The sequence below is a fragment of the Polyodon spathula genome, chromosome 2 (assembly GCF_017654505.1).
Source record: "Polyodon spathula isolate WHYD16114869_AA chromosome 2, ASM1765450v1, whole genome shotgun sequence".
Lineage (NCBI taxonomy): Eukaryota > Metazoa > Chordata > Actinopteri > Acipenseriformes > Polyodontidae > Polyodon > Polyodon spathula.
Window position 1 is genome coordinate 91,631,083 of NC_054535.1, and position 20,621 is coordinate 91,651,703.

The following is a 20,621-nucleotide window of genomic DNA, read 5'->3' on the forward strand; positions in this document are numbered from 1 at the left end:
ACATGATACAAGCAAGTGTTGCTAAACTTTTTTTTTTTTTTTTTTTTGATTGCTCTTTTATATAGTTTCAAACACCCAATCATTATATGAGGGTTGATTTGATTAACTCATCAAGGGTAATTCCCCAATGTTGTAAAATACTCTACAAAATCTAACTGTGGCATATGCTTATGTGCTATAGGGGGTTCAGTTCAACTTTTAAGCCTCAATGAAGGAGACAATGGTCTTGCCTTGGCCTTTATCTTAGTTTCTAATAGTCTGAACTCAGTATATTATCAGGTACTTTACCTTGCTTAAAATGTCTGTAGTTATCTGAAAGACATTTTAATAAGTAGTAAAATTTAAATACGTTATGTAAAAATGTTCGCTTAAATTACAAGCTTCAGATGGAGACACAGATGTGCAATAAAAACAACAGCAGAAAAGCATGGTTGGAGATAAGCTAATTACTAGGATTGATTAGCATGGGAGTCAGATAATGAAAACAAAAATGTAAAAAAAAAAAAAAAAAAAGACAGTGTTAGACACTTTCCATATATTCTGTAATGTATTTGGTGCCAGCCACCTCAGTAATGTTAGTTTTTGTTATATAGGAAACACCTCACAACTGCTATTCTCAATTGCAACATCCATTCTTTATCATTAACTGCTTAATCCTTTACAGGGTTGTGGTGAGCTGGAGCCTAACCCAGCAGACAGTCCATTGCAGGGCATCACTCACACAAAGGGCAATTTAGAATGACCAATCAACCTGAACAGCATGTCTCTGGACTGTAGAAGGAAACCGGAGTACCTGGAGAAAACCCACACAGACACGGGGAGAACACGCAAACTCCCCACAGACAGACCCCTAGGCTGGAATTAAACCTAGGACCCTGGTGCTGTGAGGCAGCAGTGCTAACCACCACTCCACCCCAATTGCAACATGTATATTACAAATACACCAGTGATGCCACACGCATATTTATGACGAGAAGTGTGTGCTACCTAACACGTACCAAAATCTTGTTGTTTCCAGTCGTTAAGTGTGATGGTACTAAATAAAGTAGTGATACACCGTCACATTTATTTTAAATGTACTGTGGGTGGGTTGATTAAACGACACCTAAATAACCACAAGGTGGCGCCGATTAACAAACCAAGAAACGGAGATAGTACTGACTAAGACTTTGATCGGCAGAAAGTTCTCTGGAAGTTACCTCAGCTGTTTCCTGAAGTTTGGTGTTTGTCATTTTGAGAGGGTGAAGCAGGCAGAAGAAAGCTAAACAGGAACGGGGATTAAAATAAATTGGTAGTGTTAAGGAGCTTTGACGTTCAGGTAAATCACACATATTATTTATATATTTGTTATAATATGCACTCTAGAAGCATTACTCATGTCATCTTTGTTTTTGTCGTTGTAATATTACAATGTAATAATATGGGTAGCTTAGTATAAATTCTGTTAATACGGGATTAATGACAGCGAATGGAATTGGGGAAAAAAAGTCAAAACCCCCCCCCCCCCAATGTTTAATTAGATTTCACTTTTGTTATATTGGCATTTGAATAAAAAATTAAGCAGCGCGCTGACTGTCACACTATTTCTTCCTTGGGACTTGTCGCAGTTGACCGTACAGTGCCTACTGCCCGCCAAGTGGTTGGAAGAATACCCGCATGACCTGAATAACTTTGATTTGGTACATCAAATTACCTAAATTAGTTATAAACAAACCCTATTATACTCTCTTAGGCTTTCACGTAAACAGCTCTGACAAGCCGAAATCTTTACAGTGTATCAGCAGTCTGCCCAATACTGAACGGCCTTAACAGTGGGTAGGAGAACACAGCTCCTGGTGCTTTGTTAAAGTACCTTGTCCAGTGCTGTTCGGGTTTCTGTGATTTGTGCCATTGTACAAGAAAGCATACAGTAATCTTGCACAGTATCATATTTCTGGTATTGTTGTTATTCATTTGCAGAGACAATGTGTTTAATTTATACAAAATGTGTCTCATGCATTTACTGGATTAAGAAGATATCTTACAAACATGAAGACATTAAGAAACGTTTGATATTGAACTATATAAGTTTGTTTTAGTACAGATACTGTGCCATTAGTGTACAGTAGTTAAGTGTGTATATATATATATATATATATATATATATATATATATATATATATATATATATATATTACATACATGTATGTATACATGTTATGTAATAATTTGTTGTTTTATTATGAAGCTGAATCTCTGCTTTAATTTGTATCTTTCAGTAGAACAATTAGAAATTACAGAAATCACTTTCTTTGCGTTTTTTTTTTTTTTTTTTAATTGCCCAAATACTTTTGTCTGCAGCTGTTTTCAATACTTGTGTCAGCATTTTGCAACATTTGTTCTACAATTACTGAGCCATGTTGCTGACATTTCCTGTGTGATATGTATCGATGCATGTTGAGGGCTACTGTTGTGTTTGTTGATTTGTGTTTATTGATTGTATGGTTTCCTGGTTTGGTTGAATTGATGAGGAGAGTAGTAGATTACAGTATATATGATTATATTTAAAGGAAGGCCAATAACCTTCAAAGGAAAATACAATGGGATTAGTATTGAGTTTAAGCGTGGCAGTAGAGTCATATAAACCCCATTGTCTATAAATCAACTAGTTTTGATTCTGCCTTGATTTGTTAGGTGTTGCTGCTTCAGGAACCATATACCATTGTTTTGACCTGTACACCATTTACAGAGATATTCTGTATCACAGTGCATTACAGTTCTCTTTCAGAGTGACTCATGGAGTTCAATTACAAGGGAATGGGAGTTGCAGCAATCAGTGGTTAAGTGATTTGGAGCAAAGTTCAAGAGACTGTACTGGATGTTCAGATTTTGTAGAAACGCCCTGTAGTTTAGGTCATAAAAGATTACTACATGGGTAATGAGTACTTGCAGCAAACCAGAATCAGCAGGTTGCACAGAAGACCATCCAGGGGAGTAGGCCAGATGAATAAGGCTATAGAGCATCTATAGCCTTATTGATTAAGAGAAGAGTGTTACATTCTCGAACACAGTAAAGCATTAGCTAGAAGACCTGCAAGCAGGGAATCGCAGGATCAAGTCCAGATGTAACAAAAGCATGATGTCTTTCCTCTATCAATAAGTAAAGACACGAGCGTACCTTCAAGAGTAAACTGAAAAAGAGGGAATTCCAGGCTAAAAGAATTATCACAATCCATTGACACACAAATCTGAAGTGCAAGTGACAGAATGTAATGTTAATTAATGCAGTAAGAAAAGTACTCATACTGATGTATACTATAATTTTATTGCCTACATTGAATTTCTTTTTTGAAAGCAATGCTGGTTCTTGCAGGTTAATCAGATGACAAGTTAATGAAAGATTCAAAGGAGTATGTTATATGCAGTATTATAATGATCAAATGAGAGTGTTAGTGAAAAATCACCAATTTTTGTTTTCCTATTCACAGGCATTCAAGGATTGGTACTAACTAACTCAGACCATTTAAAGCAAAACTGCACAAATGGAGGACTTTGGGAAAATTGTGTTCAGTGCATTTATAGTGTGGTTTACCCTGGTGGTTGGGCTTATCATGCTCCCTGCGATGTTTGGAATCTCCCTGGGAATAACAGAAGTTTACATGAAGGTTTTAGTGAAGACACTTGAGGTACTATCACTAAAGCAACATATAACATGTTTCTTTTAGGTATCACTTAAAAATAAACAAAAGGTTCATGGTTTTTTTTTTATTATTATTATTTCAGTGGGCCACTTTAAGGATTCAGAGAGGTTCAACGGAACAGCAGAAACCTACGACTTTAGTCTCTAATGGTAAGTAGTTTATTACTGCTGTAATAGAGGTATTGTGTTACACTGCTGAATACTGTGGAATGACCTATTGCATTAATTTGTTTTCTGATTATTTTCTGACATCTGTCAGATTTCCAGAATTTGAGAATTTTTAATACATTTACTAGACAAAAAATACAGTTGTGGCCAAACCTTTTGCATCACCCTATAGAATTAACAAATTTTGCTTCATAAAGTTGAATGAAACCTGCTGAATAATCTAACAGAAATACTATACTACTATTATGGCTTCCAGTAGACTTTTGCGATATCATTTTGTAGTTTCTTTGATTACATGATGTTAAATAAAATATCGAAATTATGTTCATATAGTTGTTATTTTTAATTATGTCTCAATACTAAAATTCTAGGCGATTCAAAACTTTTGGCCATTGCTGTAGACTTGCTACAAATATGACTGAACGTGGTACCCTGGAGTACAGTACATGTTATTTCAACACTAAGTTTATGTCAACAGTTCAAATGACATTGCCCAAGCTTGCAATGTCGTGTGATGTTAAATTACAAATGAATGGTTATTACACATCTAGAGTTTGTACAAAAAAGGATTTCTTCAGTCAACTTTGTGAAAACCTGTTGGTAAATTGTCCGATTCTATTTTCAGTTCGGTATCCACTTGTGCACAAAGCTCTTTTTTGATGTTCCTTGTTACATGATGATAGTAATAATGATGTAAAAAGAACAAGCGAGACCAGGGTACTGTGTGGTGTCTCGGATGCGTAGCTGCTGCTGCGTTGTTTGGCTTGTTCCATGCTGAAAGTTTCTGTGATTTGGTCCACTGTAACAAGCTTGATCTATCGTGATCCACCTGTGAGCGGAGTTGTGCTTTCCCGTGCTAGTTTTTGTAAACGTTGCTACAGTATACCAATGTACAGCTATTTTGCATCACCAAGAATTTTAGAAAAAAAATAAAAACAATATATTATTTCCTAGCTGAAGTTTGGTCAAAGAAACATGCAGTTTTAAAAGTATCAGCTGACATGGAAATCCCTCAGAAAAGATACTGTAGATTCTAAAGTTTTCTTGGGCCTGTGCAACAGCCAGACCCTGACCTCTTTTAAAGATTTATGCATCCTCGACCCCATGGAAGCACAGCCTGGGGGGATCCCTTCTGAAGTATTTTTCTAATCTTAATGTATGATTAGGCCTACATGTTTGCTTATCAGCCCTGACCTTATTAGTGATAACCAGGCAGTGTCATGTGCCTGATAAGACAATTGGCCTTTGTAATTTTTTTTTTGGAATTTGTTATGTTTTTGGTATGTGCAGACTTTGATGAAATTAAGGTGGATTCACAGTTTAAAAGTGTAACTTCTTGATCTGGCCAGTTGATTACCTTCTAATGATATTCTCGCCCAATATGTATGTGGAACTTGACTTTCTCTGCCACATAGAAGAATGTTGCATATTCTGACTGACATGAAAATGTTTAATCGTCACATTTCACCTCTTTTCTCCCACTGGTACAGTAAGTTATTGAAGGTCACAAAATCACCAACTCTTAAAGTAGACACTTTTATGAACATCATAGGAAAAAGGGCCTTTTGCTTTAGAGCTTCCTCAGTTGTATTTCTTATACCAGACACCTTTTATATGTTACAGCTGAGGTCTGTATTTGTAATTGCTGACTTTATTCCTGCTTGCGTTTTACATCTTCAAATATATGAATGATTAACTGTTCTCAGTGTTCTATCCTGGACGCTGTAGGAAACAAGATGATTAATCGCAGTGAACCTTTCCTCTTTAATTCTTTTAAATAAAAGTAAATCCTTCCTATATTAGCGAAATTGCTGAATTGAATCAGTATTAACTGTACATTTTTCAGCACTTTTGATCCAGTATGGGCCAGATCGCCTCCAGGCTTCTTTCAAGTGTTTTGTTTGCACTTTTAATACCAGTGGGGTATACAGCAGTAGCGTGATTCACCACCCACTGGTGAAAACTGTGAACCAGACAAACATCTCGGTTTGTAGACTTTCCTTAAAAGGATCTATGTGAAGGGTCAAAAACTCTTATATTTTTAGTCTGATAAGAAACACTGGCTCAGTACCAAGAAGCCAAAGGAAGCCAATACAAAAGCCGTGTTTTGAAATTAAATTATTTTGCAATATTACAGCAGATGTGTTGCAATCATTCAGTTTCTTAAAGGGTACATAAGGACTTTTTTATTTAATTGTGTTACATGTTCCCATGTGTTGCTACAACTGTTTTTGTAAGGTCTGTGTTGTTTTAATTTTTTTTTTTATTTATTTTTTTTTTACATTTTGACCACTTTTTAAAACTTTTATATTGCATTCCCTGCCTCAAGGTAGCTATCATTGACTCGTTTTGTATTCTGGTTTCCCATCATCCTCCTGCTCACTGGTAAATCCATCTCTGTTACATGAGCAGGAGGATGATGGGAAATTCTGAGAGGTCCATGCAGGTACATGGGAAGCCAAATAAATGTGCAGAAACTCACAGCCCTAGCCGTTATCACTACGATGAAAGCGATCACTTTATACCTTTATACACACACCCCTCCTATTACTATAAAACTTTTTCATTTTAAAAATGGAAAAGTGTTTGACTGGGTTTGTAAAATGATTCTTTAGCCAGACTCGCAGCGTCTGGTAAAGCTGCAGTCATTGTATTGCTGAGCATTACAACTGTATTTTGATTCTTCTCACACATAAAGCCAATTGTTCAGAAGTTGGATTTGCTTTACGAAATGCTGTGCTTATTTTCAACACAACAAGGCATACCAAACATGTTTCCGTTTGTATCTTTTTGTTCCACAGAAATGTGTCATTAATGATAAAAAATAAAAACAGAAACAGAAATCAAACTTCTCGCTACACAAGTAAATGCTCTTAATTACATCTAGGCTACCTGCATGTTTTTAAGTCATGCTGTAATATTATTATTTGATAAATGATACAAATTACGGAAATGTCTATCGTGATACAACTGGTTTATCACTGCAAGTGCCAATATTATATTGGTTTCTATCTTAAAACCTTGATCCAATTCTATTATTTGCCAGCTTTGTTTGTGGGACGGATCAACATACGTTTTAATATTGACACTCATAGCAAACCCAGATATATAGTTGTAACTGAATAACACTTCACATTCCCTTTGATCTGCCAGGCTGGCTTTTCTCTTCCAATAAAGAATGGGAAAACACTTTGAAAGTATGGCTCCAAGTTGGTAGGGGTACAACAATGCCCATGTTGTTTATTACAGGTCTTTTGAACATGGTTGTGTTTATATACTTGTAAGGTGGGTTGCTTCCAATGAGATATGTTAAAGTGTAAAAAGTTATAAACATCGAAACAAAATGTGCCACAGAGAACACCATTGTGGTGAAACAGATTTTTGTCCCATTGTAAATACTCCTGCTAAAAGAACAGGAACTTCACTTTTTAAAAAAAAAAAAAAAAAAAAAAACACCTTCTTGGCACCGATAGTGATTCGTTCAACATCAAACTTAAATTAAAATGGTTTTCAGTCTTTTGAAAAGTGACTTTTCATCACAGGAGTGTCTTGAGGGACACTGATTGGTTTATTAAATCTTTCCAGAACCGCCACAATATCATTGACTCGTTTTGTATTCTGTTTTCCACGAGTGCACCTCATTGCTACAAAATGGCATGTAAACAAACGGCGAAGTGCGCCGCTGCAATGCAGAGTTTTGCCGAGCAATTAGGTGTTTCCTGTTCTGTAAATATGTGCATATCTTGAATATTGCTCCTGTACATATATTCATAATGAATCTGGAGCTGCTGCTGCTGCATTTTTTAACATGTGCAGGGGTGCTGTGTTAATTTATATGTTCATATGTTGATGCACGTACGTCATGACAAGTAATACATATTTATTTATTTATTGATTCATATTGTGTCTGGTGGCTAACTCTGTCTCAGAGAACACTTTGCTTGCTTCCCGAGGGGTGTTCTCTTGGGCGGAGACTACTGTATAGCGCTGGAGTTTGGTATCTTTACCAACTTGATCTTTAACTGCTGTTTGTCACGTTTTTGTCAGTCATTCACAAATACTGGATATCCCATACATTTAATTGCGCCTGTCCTGGCAAGTTCGCGGCTGTAGCAAAAGGTTACCTTCTAGAGCAGTTTGTAAAATTCCTAAACAAGAAAAACTGAACATGAAAACTTTTCTTCAGGATAAAGGTAGACTTTTTTTCTTTGTTGAAGGTATTATCCTAAGAGATGACGGTTCTATGGAGAAGGAGATCGCAGACCTGAGGAAGGGCCGGAGCAGACCCCAGATAAATGGAGAATTTGAATTGAGCGACATCTTCTACTTCAGTAAAAAGGGCTTTGAGTCCATCGTGGAAGACGAGGTCACTCAGAGGTTCACCTCCGAGGAGCTGGTCTCCTGGAACCTGCTGACCAGGTCCAACAACAACTTCCAGTACATCAGCCTGCGCATCTCCATTATCTGGGTGCTGGGGGTCTTCATTCGCTACTGCATCCTCCTCCCTCTCAGGTGAGCCTGTCTGTCAGTGGTGACGGTGCTTTTTGAAACAAGAGTAGTAGAAGCGGTGGAGTGAAGCTGAATGCAGGCCCCCTGTATAGTCCATATGCATTCATACTGTACACCTAACCAGTTAAATGAGTTTATACGGTCTCCATTAAGTTCCACAGAGAATAATCTGCCACTATATGCCGCTCAATATGTTACATAGGATTTGAGTTTAAGCAAGAATTGCTTCATCCACTAGTCCATGCTAGTTTCTCTTTCTTTTTACTTAAACCTTACTAAATTTGTTGTTTAAAAAATATGTATACAAAGTTTAATTGCCCTTGTGTTGTTTGTTGTTGTTTGTTCGAAAGTTGTACGATAGGCATTTCTTAACACAAGGTTCGCGACAATTCTTCAATTTGTCCCTTGAATTGGTCGCATTTTGACCCACTGAACAATGTTAATCATGCCAAATTGGCACTGGACTACCCCCTCCAGACGTTCCACGCTTGGAGCGCGCATTTCCAAAATCTAGAAACTGTAATGTGATGACAGTATGATCACATCATTAATCTAGAAAGAACTGTGGATGCCAAAAGTCGTTTGTAAACCACAGTGAAAGGTTAGTTAGTGGGAGAGCTTTGACGTTTACCTATTTATTTATTGTAGTATAACAAATATAAAACGTTTGCCTAAAATTTAATTCAAAATTATTTTATTTGTTTTTCTTTAGGGTTACCCTAGCAATGATTGGGTTAAGTTGGCTGGTTATAGGAGCCTCATTGGTAGGACTGTTACCAAACAACAGGTAAAGTTTTTAACTTGTATACTGTTAAATAAAATGAAAACACAAGCCTTACATGCTTTCCATAAATGAAGAATAATCCATCAACTAAATTACCAATGAACAGTGTAATGAATGTGCATAAGCACCTTACATAAGAAAAGTTATGAACAAGAGGAGGCCATTTGGCCCATCTTGCTCGTTTGGTTGTTAGTAGCTTATTGATCCCAGAATCTCATCAAGCAGGTTCTCATCAAGTAGTGCCAGGGTGTCAGCTTCAACAGCATTATTGGGGAGTTGGTTCCAGACTCCAACAATTCTCTGTGTAAAAAAAAAAAAAAAAGTGCCTCCTATTTTCTGTTCTGAATTCCACTTTGTCTAATCTCCATTTGTGACCCCTGGTCCTTGTTTCCCTGGGTCGACATTGTCAATACCTTTTTAGAATTGTGAATGCTTGAATCAGATGGCCGCATAGTCTTCTTTCTTCAAGACTGAATCAGTCCTTTTAGCCTGTCTACATATGACGTGCCTTTTAAAGCAGGAATAATTCTGGTCGCTCTTCTTTGCACTCTTTTTAGAGCAGCAATATAATTTTTGTCTCAAGTTGACCAGAACTGAACACAATATTCTAGATTCTTGTATAGATTCTTAATATCCAATCCAAGATAAGAGATTTAACAATAATGTACTGTTTGCATTCTGCAATGGGTAGAAATTAACTAACTGGACAAAAAAATATAGCGAATGACTTCAGTAAATGCATTAAGGACAGGATGCAAATATGCCATCTTTATGCAAAAATGAAAAAAAAATAATCATTGAGTGTTGTAGTTGTCTCTTAGTGCTCACATTTACAGACTTGGTTATGCTTGGTTGGTTTTTGAATATTGTGTGAAACCCTGTGTTTGTGTTTTCTTAGATTGAAAAACTGGCTAAGCGAGCTTGTCCATCTGATGTGCTACAGAATCTGTGCCAGGGGCCTGTCAGCTACCATCTGTTATCACAACAAGTGGGTAAATGAGCTAAAACGAGCTGTTCATTCACAGCAATTTCGTTTTCTGTCTTTGGATTTCACCCTGCTTTCTGGACAACAAAATATATCGTTCATCTGTCATCATTTATCTGACCTTGAGTTGGGGATCATTTTCATTCTTGTGTGTGGGTGATCTTTAGTCTTTGCCAGTCTTTGGGGTATGTTATTGTATTTAAGTTGCAGTGTGTTAATTGTTTCTGTTTATCTTACCGTCGTAGAGAAAACAGACCAATGAAAGGTGGTATATGTGTTGCAAACCACACCTCCCCAATAGACATTGTGATTCTGGCCAATGATGGTTGCTATGCTATGGTGAGTAAAAAAATAATTAAAGAAATAGGAGCACGCTGTAAAAAGCATTTGCAGCAATGGTCTGTATTCACGGGGTGCTAAAGGCTCAAATAAATATTCAGTTATAAATAATCAAATGCCAAGCACTTACCAAATGTCAGCTATCAAGCGCGTATCTTTATTATTAAAAAATCCTTTTTATAGAAAGTGTAGAACAAGAGAATTCATGCTGATGCAGACGCGTTGCGGCCACTGGCCTTCGTCAGTGCAGTACAAACATTTCAAGGATTTGAATTCTCTTGTTCTACAGTTTCTGTAAAAAAATTATTTTTTTAATAATAAAGATACAAGCTTGACAGCTGACATTTGGTGAGTGTTTGGCATTTGATTATTTAATTTTGAGTATTAAAAAAAATAAATAAATACTACCAGATTTGTTTATTTAAAATAATCTCTAAATTCTGTACCCTATGCTAAGTATTGAAAAGGGGTGCAAATTTAACGCTATGGTGCTAGATTCTAGTGCCAGGGTACTCATATAGTGCCAGCAACATTACATTCTGGCACCAGTAGACACATTTAGTTAAAAAAGAAAAAAAAACTAGGTTATTGTGGTAAAATGATATAAACTATACATTAAACCATCCCTGCTTTACTATCACATTTCTATAAGATATGAAACTCATAGTTTACAAAATAATTGTTTAAAGTGTTTGAAATGAGAAAATAGATGGTGGTGGGTCTCTCTTGCTCATTTATCAGTTAATGACTATAAATAAAGTTTGTTTATTGAGGTGTAATAGATGGCACAGGAGCAAATAAACAACATTTTTGGAGGTTTGGAGACAAAATAGCAGTAAATGGATCCGCCACATGCTTACAAAGTATTTAAAACAAATCTTTGAAAACTGGAAAATTCAATAGGTACTGTAAATAAAAGGCACTTTTTTAACTGCAATTTATAAAGAATAATACATCCAATTCTTATCTTGACTTGGATATTATGAATTGTATTCTTTCAAACTGCTTGAACTACTTTCAGTGTGTATGATAGAAACAGAATCTCTGCCACACAGATATTTGTTATTCATGATAAAAAACACATTTTCTATTTCATACATTATTTGAAACTGTAATTTATCTGAACCTTGGTACATGCAGAGCATGCCTTGAGTAATCAAGGGACTCACCTTTCACATACATGTTGTTTATAAGGTGGTGAAGAAAAGCTCTGCGATCTGACAGGTCGAGGTGCACATGTGTGTTCCATGTGGTCATATATACTATTTAGGCACTATATGTCCCTTGGGTTCGTGAAGTTTGATTAATTAACATATATGCACTGTATAAGTAAGCACAGTACACTGTTTAATCCTGTCTGGCACAGACAACATGCTGCCCTTGGAACAGCAAATACGATTTGTACCTTTTGTATTGCACTAATAAGAGAAATGCAGTGGGTTGAGACATTGTAGAGACAAGGCACATTACTTTTCTTTAAACCTTGGCACCTGTCATCTTTGACCAAACTGTTTTATGGCTTAACAGGTGTCATATTAGATTGTCAAAAGTTGCCATTTCTGGATGTATTCTTATTAAGGTTGTATAAGTTAAATGTCTAAGTGGAAATAAAAACTGTAAACCTTATACTGTACAATTTTACTAAACCTTTAACTGAAAAGGTGCTGTTTTATGCTGAATGCATCAATTCAATATGTCAGCCAAGTTCTTTTTTTAAGAAAAATGTACGTGATAGATAAAAAGAGAAACAACATTTTACAAAATCTGTTAAATGTTTAAACTATTAAGCTTAGATTTATACCCTTAAGTCTAATGGTATTGAATGTGTTAATTTGGCAGTATTAATGTCCTCAGATAGTCGTTGCTTTAAACTTTGTACTGTGTATCATGTGCTGGGTGAAATGGCATCTTTTGAAAGAAAGCATAAAAAACTTGTTGTCTGGTTTCTAGGTTGGCCAAGAGCATGGCGGCCTACTGGGAATTATTCAAAGAGCCATAGTGAAGGCCTGTCCACATGTCTGGTTTGAGAGGTCAGAGATGAAAGACCGTAACCTAGTGACAAAACGGTGAGGTATTCTTAGAACAAAGTTAAAGCTTGTTCATATTGTGTGTCATGTCTTTTCACTGTCAAAATTATACTAAATTTGAAGAAGTCTGGTTAGCGAAGTTGTGGTTGCTGACTAGATAAATAGCCTCCATATCTCTATTAGGTAGTGTAAGTTCTGTCACTGGGTAGTGGTAAAATCATGGGCTTGTATAGGCTATGTTGATCTGGGTTCACATCCAGAGTGGGGGCTTTTTCATTTAAATGCAAAATGAAATATGTTGTATGAAATACTCCATGTGAATACCATATTCACATGGAGTGTTCTCCATACCACTGTGATACTTATACATGAACTAACAAGGTAGGCCTAGTTTACACTTGGCCTGAGAAAAGAGATTGCAATACTGTAAGGGACACATTCTCAAAGCTCTTTACCTCAAAGAAAAGGGAAAAAACACCAATTACAATTCTAAAATGTATAAAAATGTACTTATATATCCCTTACACGAGTAGTTTACTTCTATTTTTTTATTGGATGGAGTTTGTATTTATTTATTTATTTATGTATGTATATATGTTATTTATTTATTTATTTTTACTAGTGACGATTTATAGCAAATAGCATATCTAGCTCCAAGTCTATAAATAATAATAATAATACGTTTTCCATCTGATTCCCTATGTATTACAGACTAAGAAATCATGTTGCAGATAAAGCAAAGCTTCCGATATTAATTTTTCCTGAAGGTAAGATCAGCAAGATAATCACCTTTGATGTATACATTGAAACTTGTCAGGGCCTGTGTTATAGCCCTGTGAATTTAGTAACAAGTATTTTTATTTTGAAACCTATGGACTGGATGAACATGGTGGCATAGCACAAGACACTGCCCACCTGTGGTGCCTCTTCCTTGGCCTTGAATGTAGTTCAGCGTCCCTGCCCATCCATTGCTTGGCCTCTGGTAGTCAGCCATCAATTACTGGCATTTTTTTTTGGCGGGTTTTAAAATGAGCAACTTAATATGTCAGCCCAGTCATCATAAGGGGATAACTTGCCTAGAGGTAGTTGCAAAACTACAGATCAGATTGTCAATACACTGCTACTAATGGGTTATGTATAAATTATACAAATAATTGCACAAAATGTCACTGTTAGTCCAACCCATGTGAAATATAAGTGGATTCTGTTATGGTTGAAATGAAATCTCCTAAATGTCTTTACTGTATTGCAGGTACTTGTATAAACAACACATCAGTAATGATGTTTAAGAAGGGAAGCTTTGAAATAGGAGGAACTATATATCCAGTAGCAATCAAGGTAAGAGCTTTCTGAGTTTGTGTAGCTGTTTTATGAGCCTCACTCTTGGATCCTGCTTGTGTTTATTATGGGAGTCGCTGTCAGTTTAGAAAGAAAGGCTTACACAAACTTAGCATATTTTTCCTTTGCCAAGCTTGCCTACAGTTTAGTTTAGAATTGCAAAAAATAATGCAGAAGTTTGTGTCTCCCTGTATGCAGTATGATCCTCGTTTTGGAGATGCTTTTTGGAACAGTGCGAAATACAACATGGTGAGCTACCTAATTAGAATGATGACCAGCTGGGCGATTGTGTGCGACGTTTGGTACCTGCCAGCGATGAACAGACAGGTACTGTAATTCTTTGGTTATTCACTAGCAGGGCAAATTCAGGTAACTTTTATAGATGGGAAAATAAAAAAATAATTTAATAAACGTCAATGTGGAGAAATATTCATTAGGGTTTCATTACCACATTGTAGATGCTGTTCAGTTGATTTAAACTGTGATGCACCTAATGCCACCCATGAAATGATTTAAATAGGACCTCTCTGGCTAGCTTTTACAAACATAAATACACTAAAGAGAAGCACTGTTAAACATTTGACTTCCAGAACCTTGATAAAAAGGGTATGTGTTAAAGCAGTGTTTCTCTACTGGTGTAAGCGTGCTAATAATAAAGTCATTATAGTAATAAAAATAAAATTTGAAATAAAATTTTACACAATTCTAAATGTGAATTTTACAATTTTCGCTAATTTTTTTTTTTTTTTTTTTAAGTTTATTTATTTTTGTTATGTTTTTATTTGACCTATGACATGGGTAAATATTTAGTGTGGAAAACCACTTAATAAGCAGAGACCCAATCACAGGCGATTTTGTATTTATGAATCTGTGACATTTCTCTTCCCAGCTGCATTCTGCCCTTGTTCAGTACATAAAATGGATCGGTTTGTTGTGCGTGAAAAAAGCAATTGCGCAGTATCATCATAGTCTAAAAAACTATAAGTTCAGAAATATGCAGAAAGTTACTTGGAAATTGGATTTGCCTTTTTTGGTACTGCACATGAACTTCGTTCTTAGTGTGTCGCTGTAGTGATGTACTGGTTAAAAATAAAAGTGCAGTTGGAGAAACATTTGTTTTTAAGTCTGCGCCATGTACAGTGACACCCATTGTCGCTATTGTGGGGGGGCTCCACGTAAAACATTTTGGGACGTGATTCAAAAAAAAGTTGAGAAACGCCTGTATTAAAGTGAGTGAACAGGTTATGCATTGGGTCTATTATAATGTCTTCTGAATTCACAACTTCGGCAGCTTTTATCCAACCTGTTCAATCAGAAACATTTAATTGGTTCCCGACTCCTCCCACAATGTTCTTATTGGTTCTTCTGTCTGTCATTTTTGCTACGATCCTATTTTATAGTACCTTGTTTATATGAAATACATTACAATTGTTTCTTTCCCGTCGGCATTGACAATTTTATTATTTTAATGAAACACATAGAAGCAGAGCCCTGTGGTTTTCGCGAATGCGAAATAACAACACGAAATGTAACATATAAACAAAATGCAAATATAAAAAGAAATAACGCAAAATCATTATAAAACAAACATAGTGACATTTTTAAATTGTGAGGTTTATACAGAACATACTTTAACTAAATATAGTTAATTAGTTAGCTAGCACTTGTGTAGATGTCTATTTTGAAGCGAGTCGTTTGGGAATTACAGTTGTGATGGAAAAGACGTTTGTTTCTAAAATGCCTAAACTGTGCATAACAATTAAACAACGCTGCAAAGAATTTGAGCATGAGGGGATGTATGCAGCTGACAGTAACAAAATAATGATGTGCAGATTCTGCAACTGTCAGCTGGAATGAGAGTCGAAAGATACCGTCGTTAAGCATCATTAGCTGTTTATTGCTTTTGGGGACAGTATGGCTTGTTTGCTTGTACAGTATTTTGTATTAATATGCTAATTCCTTGTTTTATTTCAAGTGGTGCAAACTTTGCACTGGTGCAAATGCTGTTTTGGTTTTGAATGGATTTGAATAAATGAATCTGCTTTGCTTCGTGTTTAAATACTGAGAAACCCCAAGCCTGGTGTATACTGCTTCAGTGCCATGGGACTGAAATACAAATCCTATCATTCTTTGTGTTTTTTTTAATGGGTAGATTGCTGTATGTGCAATACTTGTGACAGCCCCACAATAGTGTGGGGCTGTCACAATTAACTGTATTTTTATAGAGGGCATGGGTAGTATTTACTGTAATAGGCAGTTGATTAAAAAAGAGTGGGGGACTGTACGTTACCGTTACTGCAGCTGATGGAAATTATGGTAACTGAATCATTTTTCTGTGCGAGGTCTGTCTGTCAAAATGTTAAAAAAAATAAGTAAATAAATAATCGGATAATGTTTAACAGAAATACGTATGTAGTTAAAACATGTGTATCTGTAATAAACTAATTTGCACAGATGAGGTTGGTTAAAACATACCCAAATAATAACAGTTGTTTCAATATATATATATATATATATATATATACATTATATATATATATATATATATATATATATATATATATATTTTTTCCTGAAAGATGAGTACAAGACACCAATGATGTTTAAGTTATCTCTCTCTATGTTGCAATATTTCCTGACAGGAAGAAGAAAGTGCGGTACAGTTTGCTAACAGAGTGAAGGCAGCCATTGCCAGGCAAGGAGGCTTGGTGGATCTGTCCTGGTAAGGCAAAGAATTGGCCTGCTTGTTTATTCTGTGTTGACCTGACATCAGTGAACCCTCTACTTCATGTATCCAGTTACCTTAAAATGGTATACTGCATGTTAATGAATTCAGTAAAAAAAAAAAAATAATAATAATTACATCACTGCAAAATATAATTTATTTTATTAAGTTGTACTGGCTTATATTTTTACTGATTATCTAATTTTGATGTTTAGCATAAGTTATATTACTATATTCTGGCGACATATTCAGACTTACATTTTTACATATACAATAGCTAGAGAATCACTTATCAAAATGTGTTTAAGCTTTCCATTGCATTTCTTATTCTATACTATTCTGTACATACAGTGGATATATGTTACGATCATCGACCTTTTCATCACACTGATTGCTCTAATTCTGAATTTGCGTCCGTAGTGGTGGGATTTAAGCTACTGGCATACTTGTTAAAACATTACTACTTCAATTTCTTTTTAGAATGAAATCATGTACAGCAGGTATAGACATGGGGGTATAAACAACAGCAGCAGCTACTTTTTAAAATAATGAATAAAATAGCACAAAGTTATGAAAATCCAACATCAGTGCATGTTGGTTTCTTTAGGTTAACATTTTAATTAAGTAAATGATGGCTAAAGCTGTGAGAAAATCGCGGGTTGTGAATTTGTTGTGGAAACCGCAGCTTTTAACACAGATCACAACTTTATAGTTGCCGCAACTTTTAATGTGACTACAATGTTTGTATTATTTATGTCTAATTTCGTTGCAAAATAATGCTGAAAAATAAACTGAAACAGAAAAGGAAACGTCGCTCTCACATTGTCTTTTGCTAGTGGGGGATTGGTGTACCTTGTCATCCTCTCTAGCCAATCAGTGATCTTCTTTCCCATTGCTATGGTTAGCAACGGAAAGAAGACTGTGGGCCGTGATGCAAGTACTGTTCAATTTTGTGACTGAAGGTTTATTGCCGTTTTGCAAATAGTGTAGAGGCTGTTCAATTTTGTAAGTGAGCTTTTACTGTTATGCAAGTACTGTATGTGATGCGTCATTATTGTTAGCTGCAACTCTTCGCTTGTAATGAAACAGCGTAAAACGCTTCATTTCAAATGGTGATAAAGAGGCAGTTTTAAGAACTTATGTTCTGGTTATCTATTTGTATGTTTTTTTCTTATTGTTGTTTTTGAATAAATGAAAAAAAATCCATCTTGAAAGCAAGCATATATATACACACACACACACACACACGTGCAAACTGTTTATATTTATGACCGCGCCAAATCTGCAACTTTAATACACAGTGGCCACAACTTATTGATAAAAAAAGTCACGATTTTCTTACAGCCTTAATGATGGCTGAATTTAGATCTGCCATGGTTTAGATCAGTTGAATAGACCCCAAGCTGTGAATCGGTTTTTCAAAGAAGACATGATTCAAGGCAAAAAGTATTTGTAGGCTTCACTTTAGAGCACCCCTGAGAGTAAAATAATTTTGATCATCCATTGGCCTGTAGTTGCTAAGTTGCATTGCTCTGAGGTTAGTGGCAAAGTGACTTTACTTTTATAGCTAAATGCTGTGGGATGTATGCAGGAAATATTGTATCGGTTAAATCTATGAACACATCTTAAAGCACTCCCTGTATAAATCCATAGAGAAGGTGCATTATGTGCAACTGGAACACTCAGGGACCTTCCCTACTACACCGCTCTACCTGTCCACTACAAGAGATGCATAGAATTGCTATTTTTTTTATTTATTTCAGGGACGGTGGCCTGAAACGAGCAAAGGTAAAAGATGCCTATAAAGAGGAGCAACAGAAATCTTACAGCAAGATGATTGTTGGAGACCACAGTAGCTGAACTGAAACGTCAATGGCAATTTCCAAAGGAAGCTGAGTCTTCACATGCATCCAACTAATTGAATTGCATCACAGTGTTGCTCAGTATATACTAATGCTAGTGTGCACTATGGTGGGATGCTATGTGTGCCTTGAAACAAAACCACATAATTTCACCTAACAATTAGTGAAAAGTGACTGTGCTGAAAATATCCAAATATGATCAAAAATATTTAACACAAGTATATTTTATATTTACCTGGAAACTTGAGAACATCATGGTTGCACGGTGCTCAAAAGTCCAAACAAATGCCTGGAAAATTTAAAAAAAAAAAACTTGAATGCTGAAATCTTTTATTTTTTTTAAATTAGTTAATTAAACATAACTGTAAATGGAGTTTATATTTTTGTTATTTTCCATTACCACCACTGTTTCAATGAACTACTTTATATGGCAGTATTTTTAAACATGGAAACTTTTTTTGGCAAATGTTCCTTTCATTTTAACCTCTGACCTAAGGCATACATGCTAAGAGTCCCTATATGGTCGGGACAATCCCGATTTTCTAGCAAATGTCCCGCGTCCCGATGCATAGGAAGAAAGTCCAGATATTTACACATAGAAAAAAAAAATTATTCTGCACATTAGACGTAGTGGAAACCCCACGCTGTGCTCTTCGTGCGGATGATACATCTGCTGATCACTAACTTATACAAAAGTAGGAACACTTCATGTCTTTTTAGTTTTTTATTGTCAAACTACAAAGATGAGCAACCCACTGAACAGTTTACAAATGTTGGCAAGTATGCTAAGGTGGCTGCCATATTGTGGACATATATTGGCGACACTTTTTTTAAATATGTAACTCTTTCCAATACTGGTTTCATACTTGGTAGGAAACTGTATTGTATGATTCTTCAGATCGAGTTCAATTGTGGTTATCGAATTATGTTTGTATGCTTTCGGATACAAACTATACAGTATGTACTGTACTTTATAAATACAAATAATAACCAAATATGGCTTCCTGATTGAGGTAATTTTAGGTTTAGGTTTCTGCTGTATAGAGATAGTATAATGATTTTTTTATTTGTGTCCTTTTTTTTAAATAAAGACTGGAATCAATGAATATGAATAATAAATACAATCCTACTGCTTTGGACTTGATTTGTATGTGATCTCCTTTTCAGTTGATTCACTACTTCTTTGAACCAATGGAATCCAGTATAGTAATCTATGACTGTGGCAAGCTGAGCTGTTGATTTTTTCTTTTTCACTGTTTTCACAAGGAGATGCTGCCATCTTGTGAATATATTTAGCATAGCAGTTTCGGGCTGAATTTCTAATATTATTTTGGCATTGCTGCAGACTAAAAATGAAAAAAAAAAAATCCAGTGTTTTAAAATATGTTATGTGTGAGCTGCTAATGTTTGAGATAAAACTACAGTAAAAGCAGAAATACGTAAGGCTCAGAGCTCTGCTCTGGTATACATTGGTTCTTGGCAGTGTGAAACGAGTATTTATTGACTTTCAATATATACTGTACCTATACCTGCACATCCTAACTATTAATCGAAAACTAAATTCATACAAACTGGTCACATAGAATCCCATAGTGTGTTTTGAGATGTTTTCAATCTTTTGTGTTTTTTTTCTTTATCGTTCCTCTGTTTTCTGACCTTGCTCAGCTAAAAAGCACATCTTGAATAACAGCTTTAATTTAGACAGGAATAATTCAACAATCCTGGCAAGCCTGAGACTAGATGGAAGTTCACAGTGTGTCATGACTCACTCTGAACTCTTGGCATAAGTGTTAGATAATTTTAGCAGCAAATGTATTGGCTGTTACAGATTTTTTTCTGAAAAAACAAACCAGTATTTCAAAGCCTGTAATCATCATAGAAATTAATTTATAATGTATTCTGTGATGCCCTTTCCTATTCAGTTTTAAAACTTCTCAGTCAATATACAGCCTTTTAACTGTGAGCCTTGCATGCATTTCTTTGACTGTTGTCATTTCTCAAAGCTATTCTATTACAGGACAAAACAGTAATGCAGTATAAGGTAGTTTAATATTTGCCATTTGGGGAATGTTATTACTCGCTTCCTAAAAAAGTTTAAAAAAACAATACAAGAACTTTGGGAAAGAGAAACAGCTGAGCAAGTCTATCCCCTTGCTAGCGCACAGTTTCAGGTTATAATTCAGTAGGACATTGAGTTTTACCTTT

General features: G+C 35.6%; 1 protein-coding gene across 2 annotated transcripts; it reads left to right on the top strand.

Moving 5' to 3' along the window:
* The first annotated feature begins 966 nt into the window (after positions 1 to 966).
* On the top strand, positions 967 to 20,379 carry gpat3 (glycerol-3-phosphate acyltransferase 3). 2 transcript variants are annotated; one of them, XM_041234481.1, is made up of 14 exons: positions 967 to 1,318; positions 3,468 to 3,665; positions 3,763 to 3,829; positions 8,065 to 8,359; positions 9,069 to 9,143; positions 10,039 to 10,128; positions 10,371 to 10,464; positions 12,415 to 12,530; positions 13,203 to 13,258; positions 13,390 to 13,473; positions 13,744 to 13,829; positions 14,028 to 14,156; positions 16,472 to 16,551; positions 18,318 to 20,379. In XM_041234481.1, the coding sequence occupies exons 2-14, from the start codon at positions 3,522 to 3,524 to the stop codon at positions 18,412 to 18,414; spliced, it is 1,413 nt and encodes a 470-aa protein (XP_041090415.1). In that variant the 5' UTR covers positions 967 to 1,318; positions 3,468 to 3,521; the 3' UTR covers positions 18,415 to 20,379. The 2 variants fall into 2 exon arrangements, with proteins under 2 accessions (XP_041090415.1, XP_041090423.1); XM_041234489.1 differs by lacking the exon at positions 13,390 to 13,473 and having other exon boundaries at positions 969 to 1,318.
* The last annotated feature ends 242 nt before the right edge of the window (positions 20,380 to 20,621 follow it).

Excerpts from the sequence above, each read along its gene's own strand:
- gpat3 (XM_041234481.1), top strand. The coding sequence starts at position 3,522 with ATGGAGGACTTTGGGAAAATTGTGTTCAGTGCATTTATAGTGTGGTTT. Across the intron at positions 10,129-10,370 it reads ACCATCTGTTATCACAACAA|AGAAAACAGACCAATGAAAG; the intron begins GTGGGTAAATGA and ends TTACCGTCGTAG. Across the intron at positions 12,531-13,202 it reads CGTAACCTAGTGACAAAACG|ACTAAGAAATCATGTTGCAG; the intron begins GTGAGGTATTCT and ends TATGTATTACAG.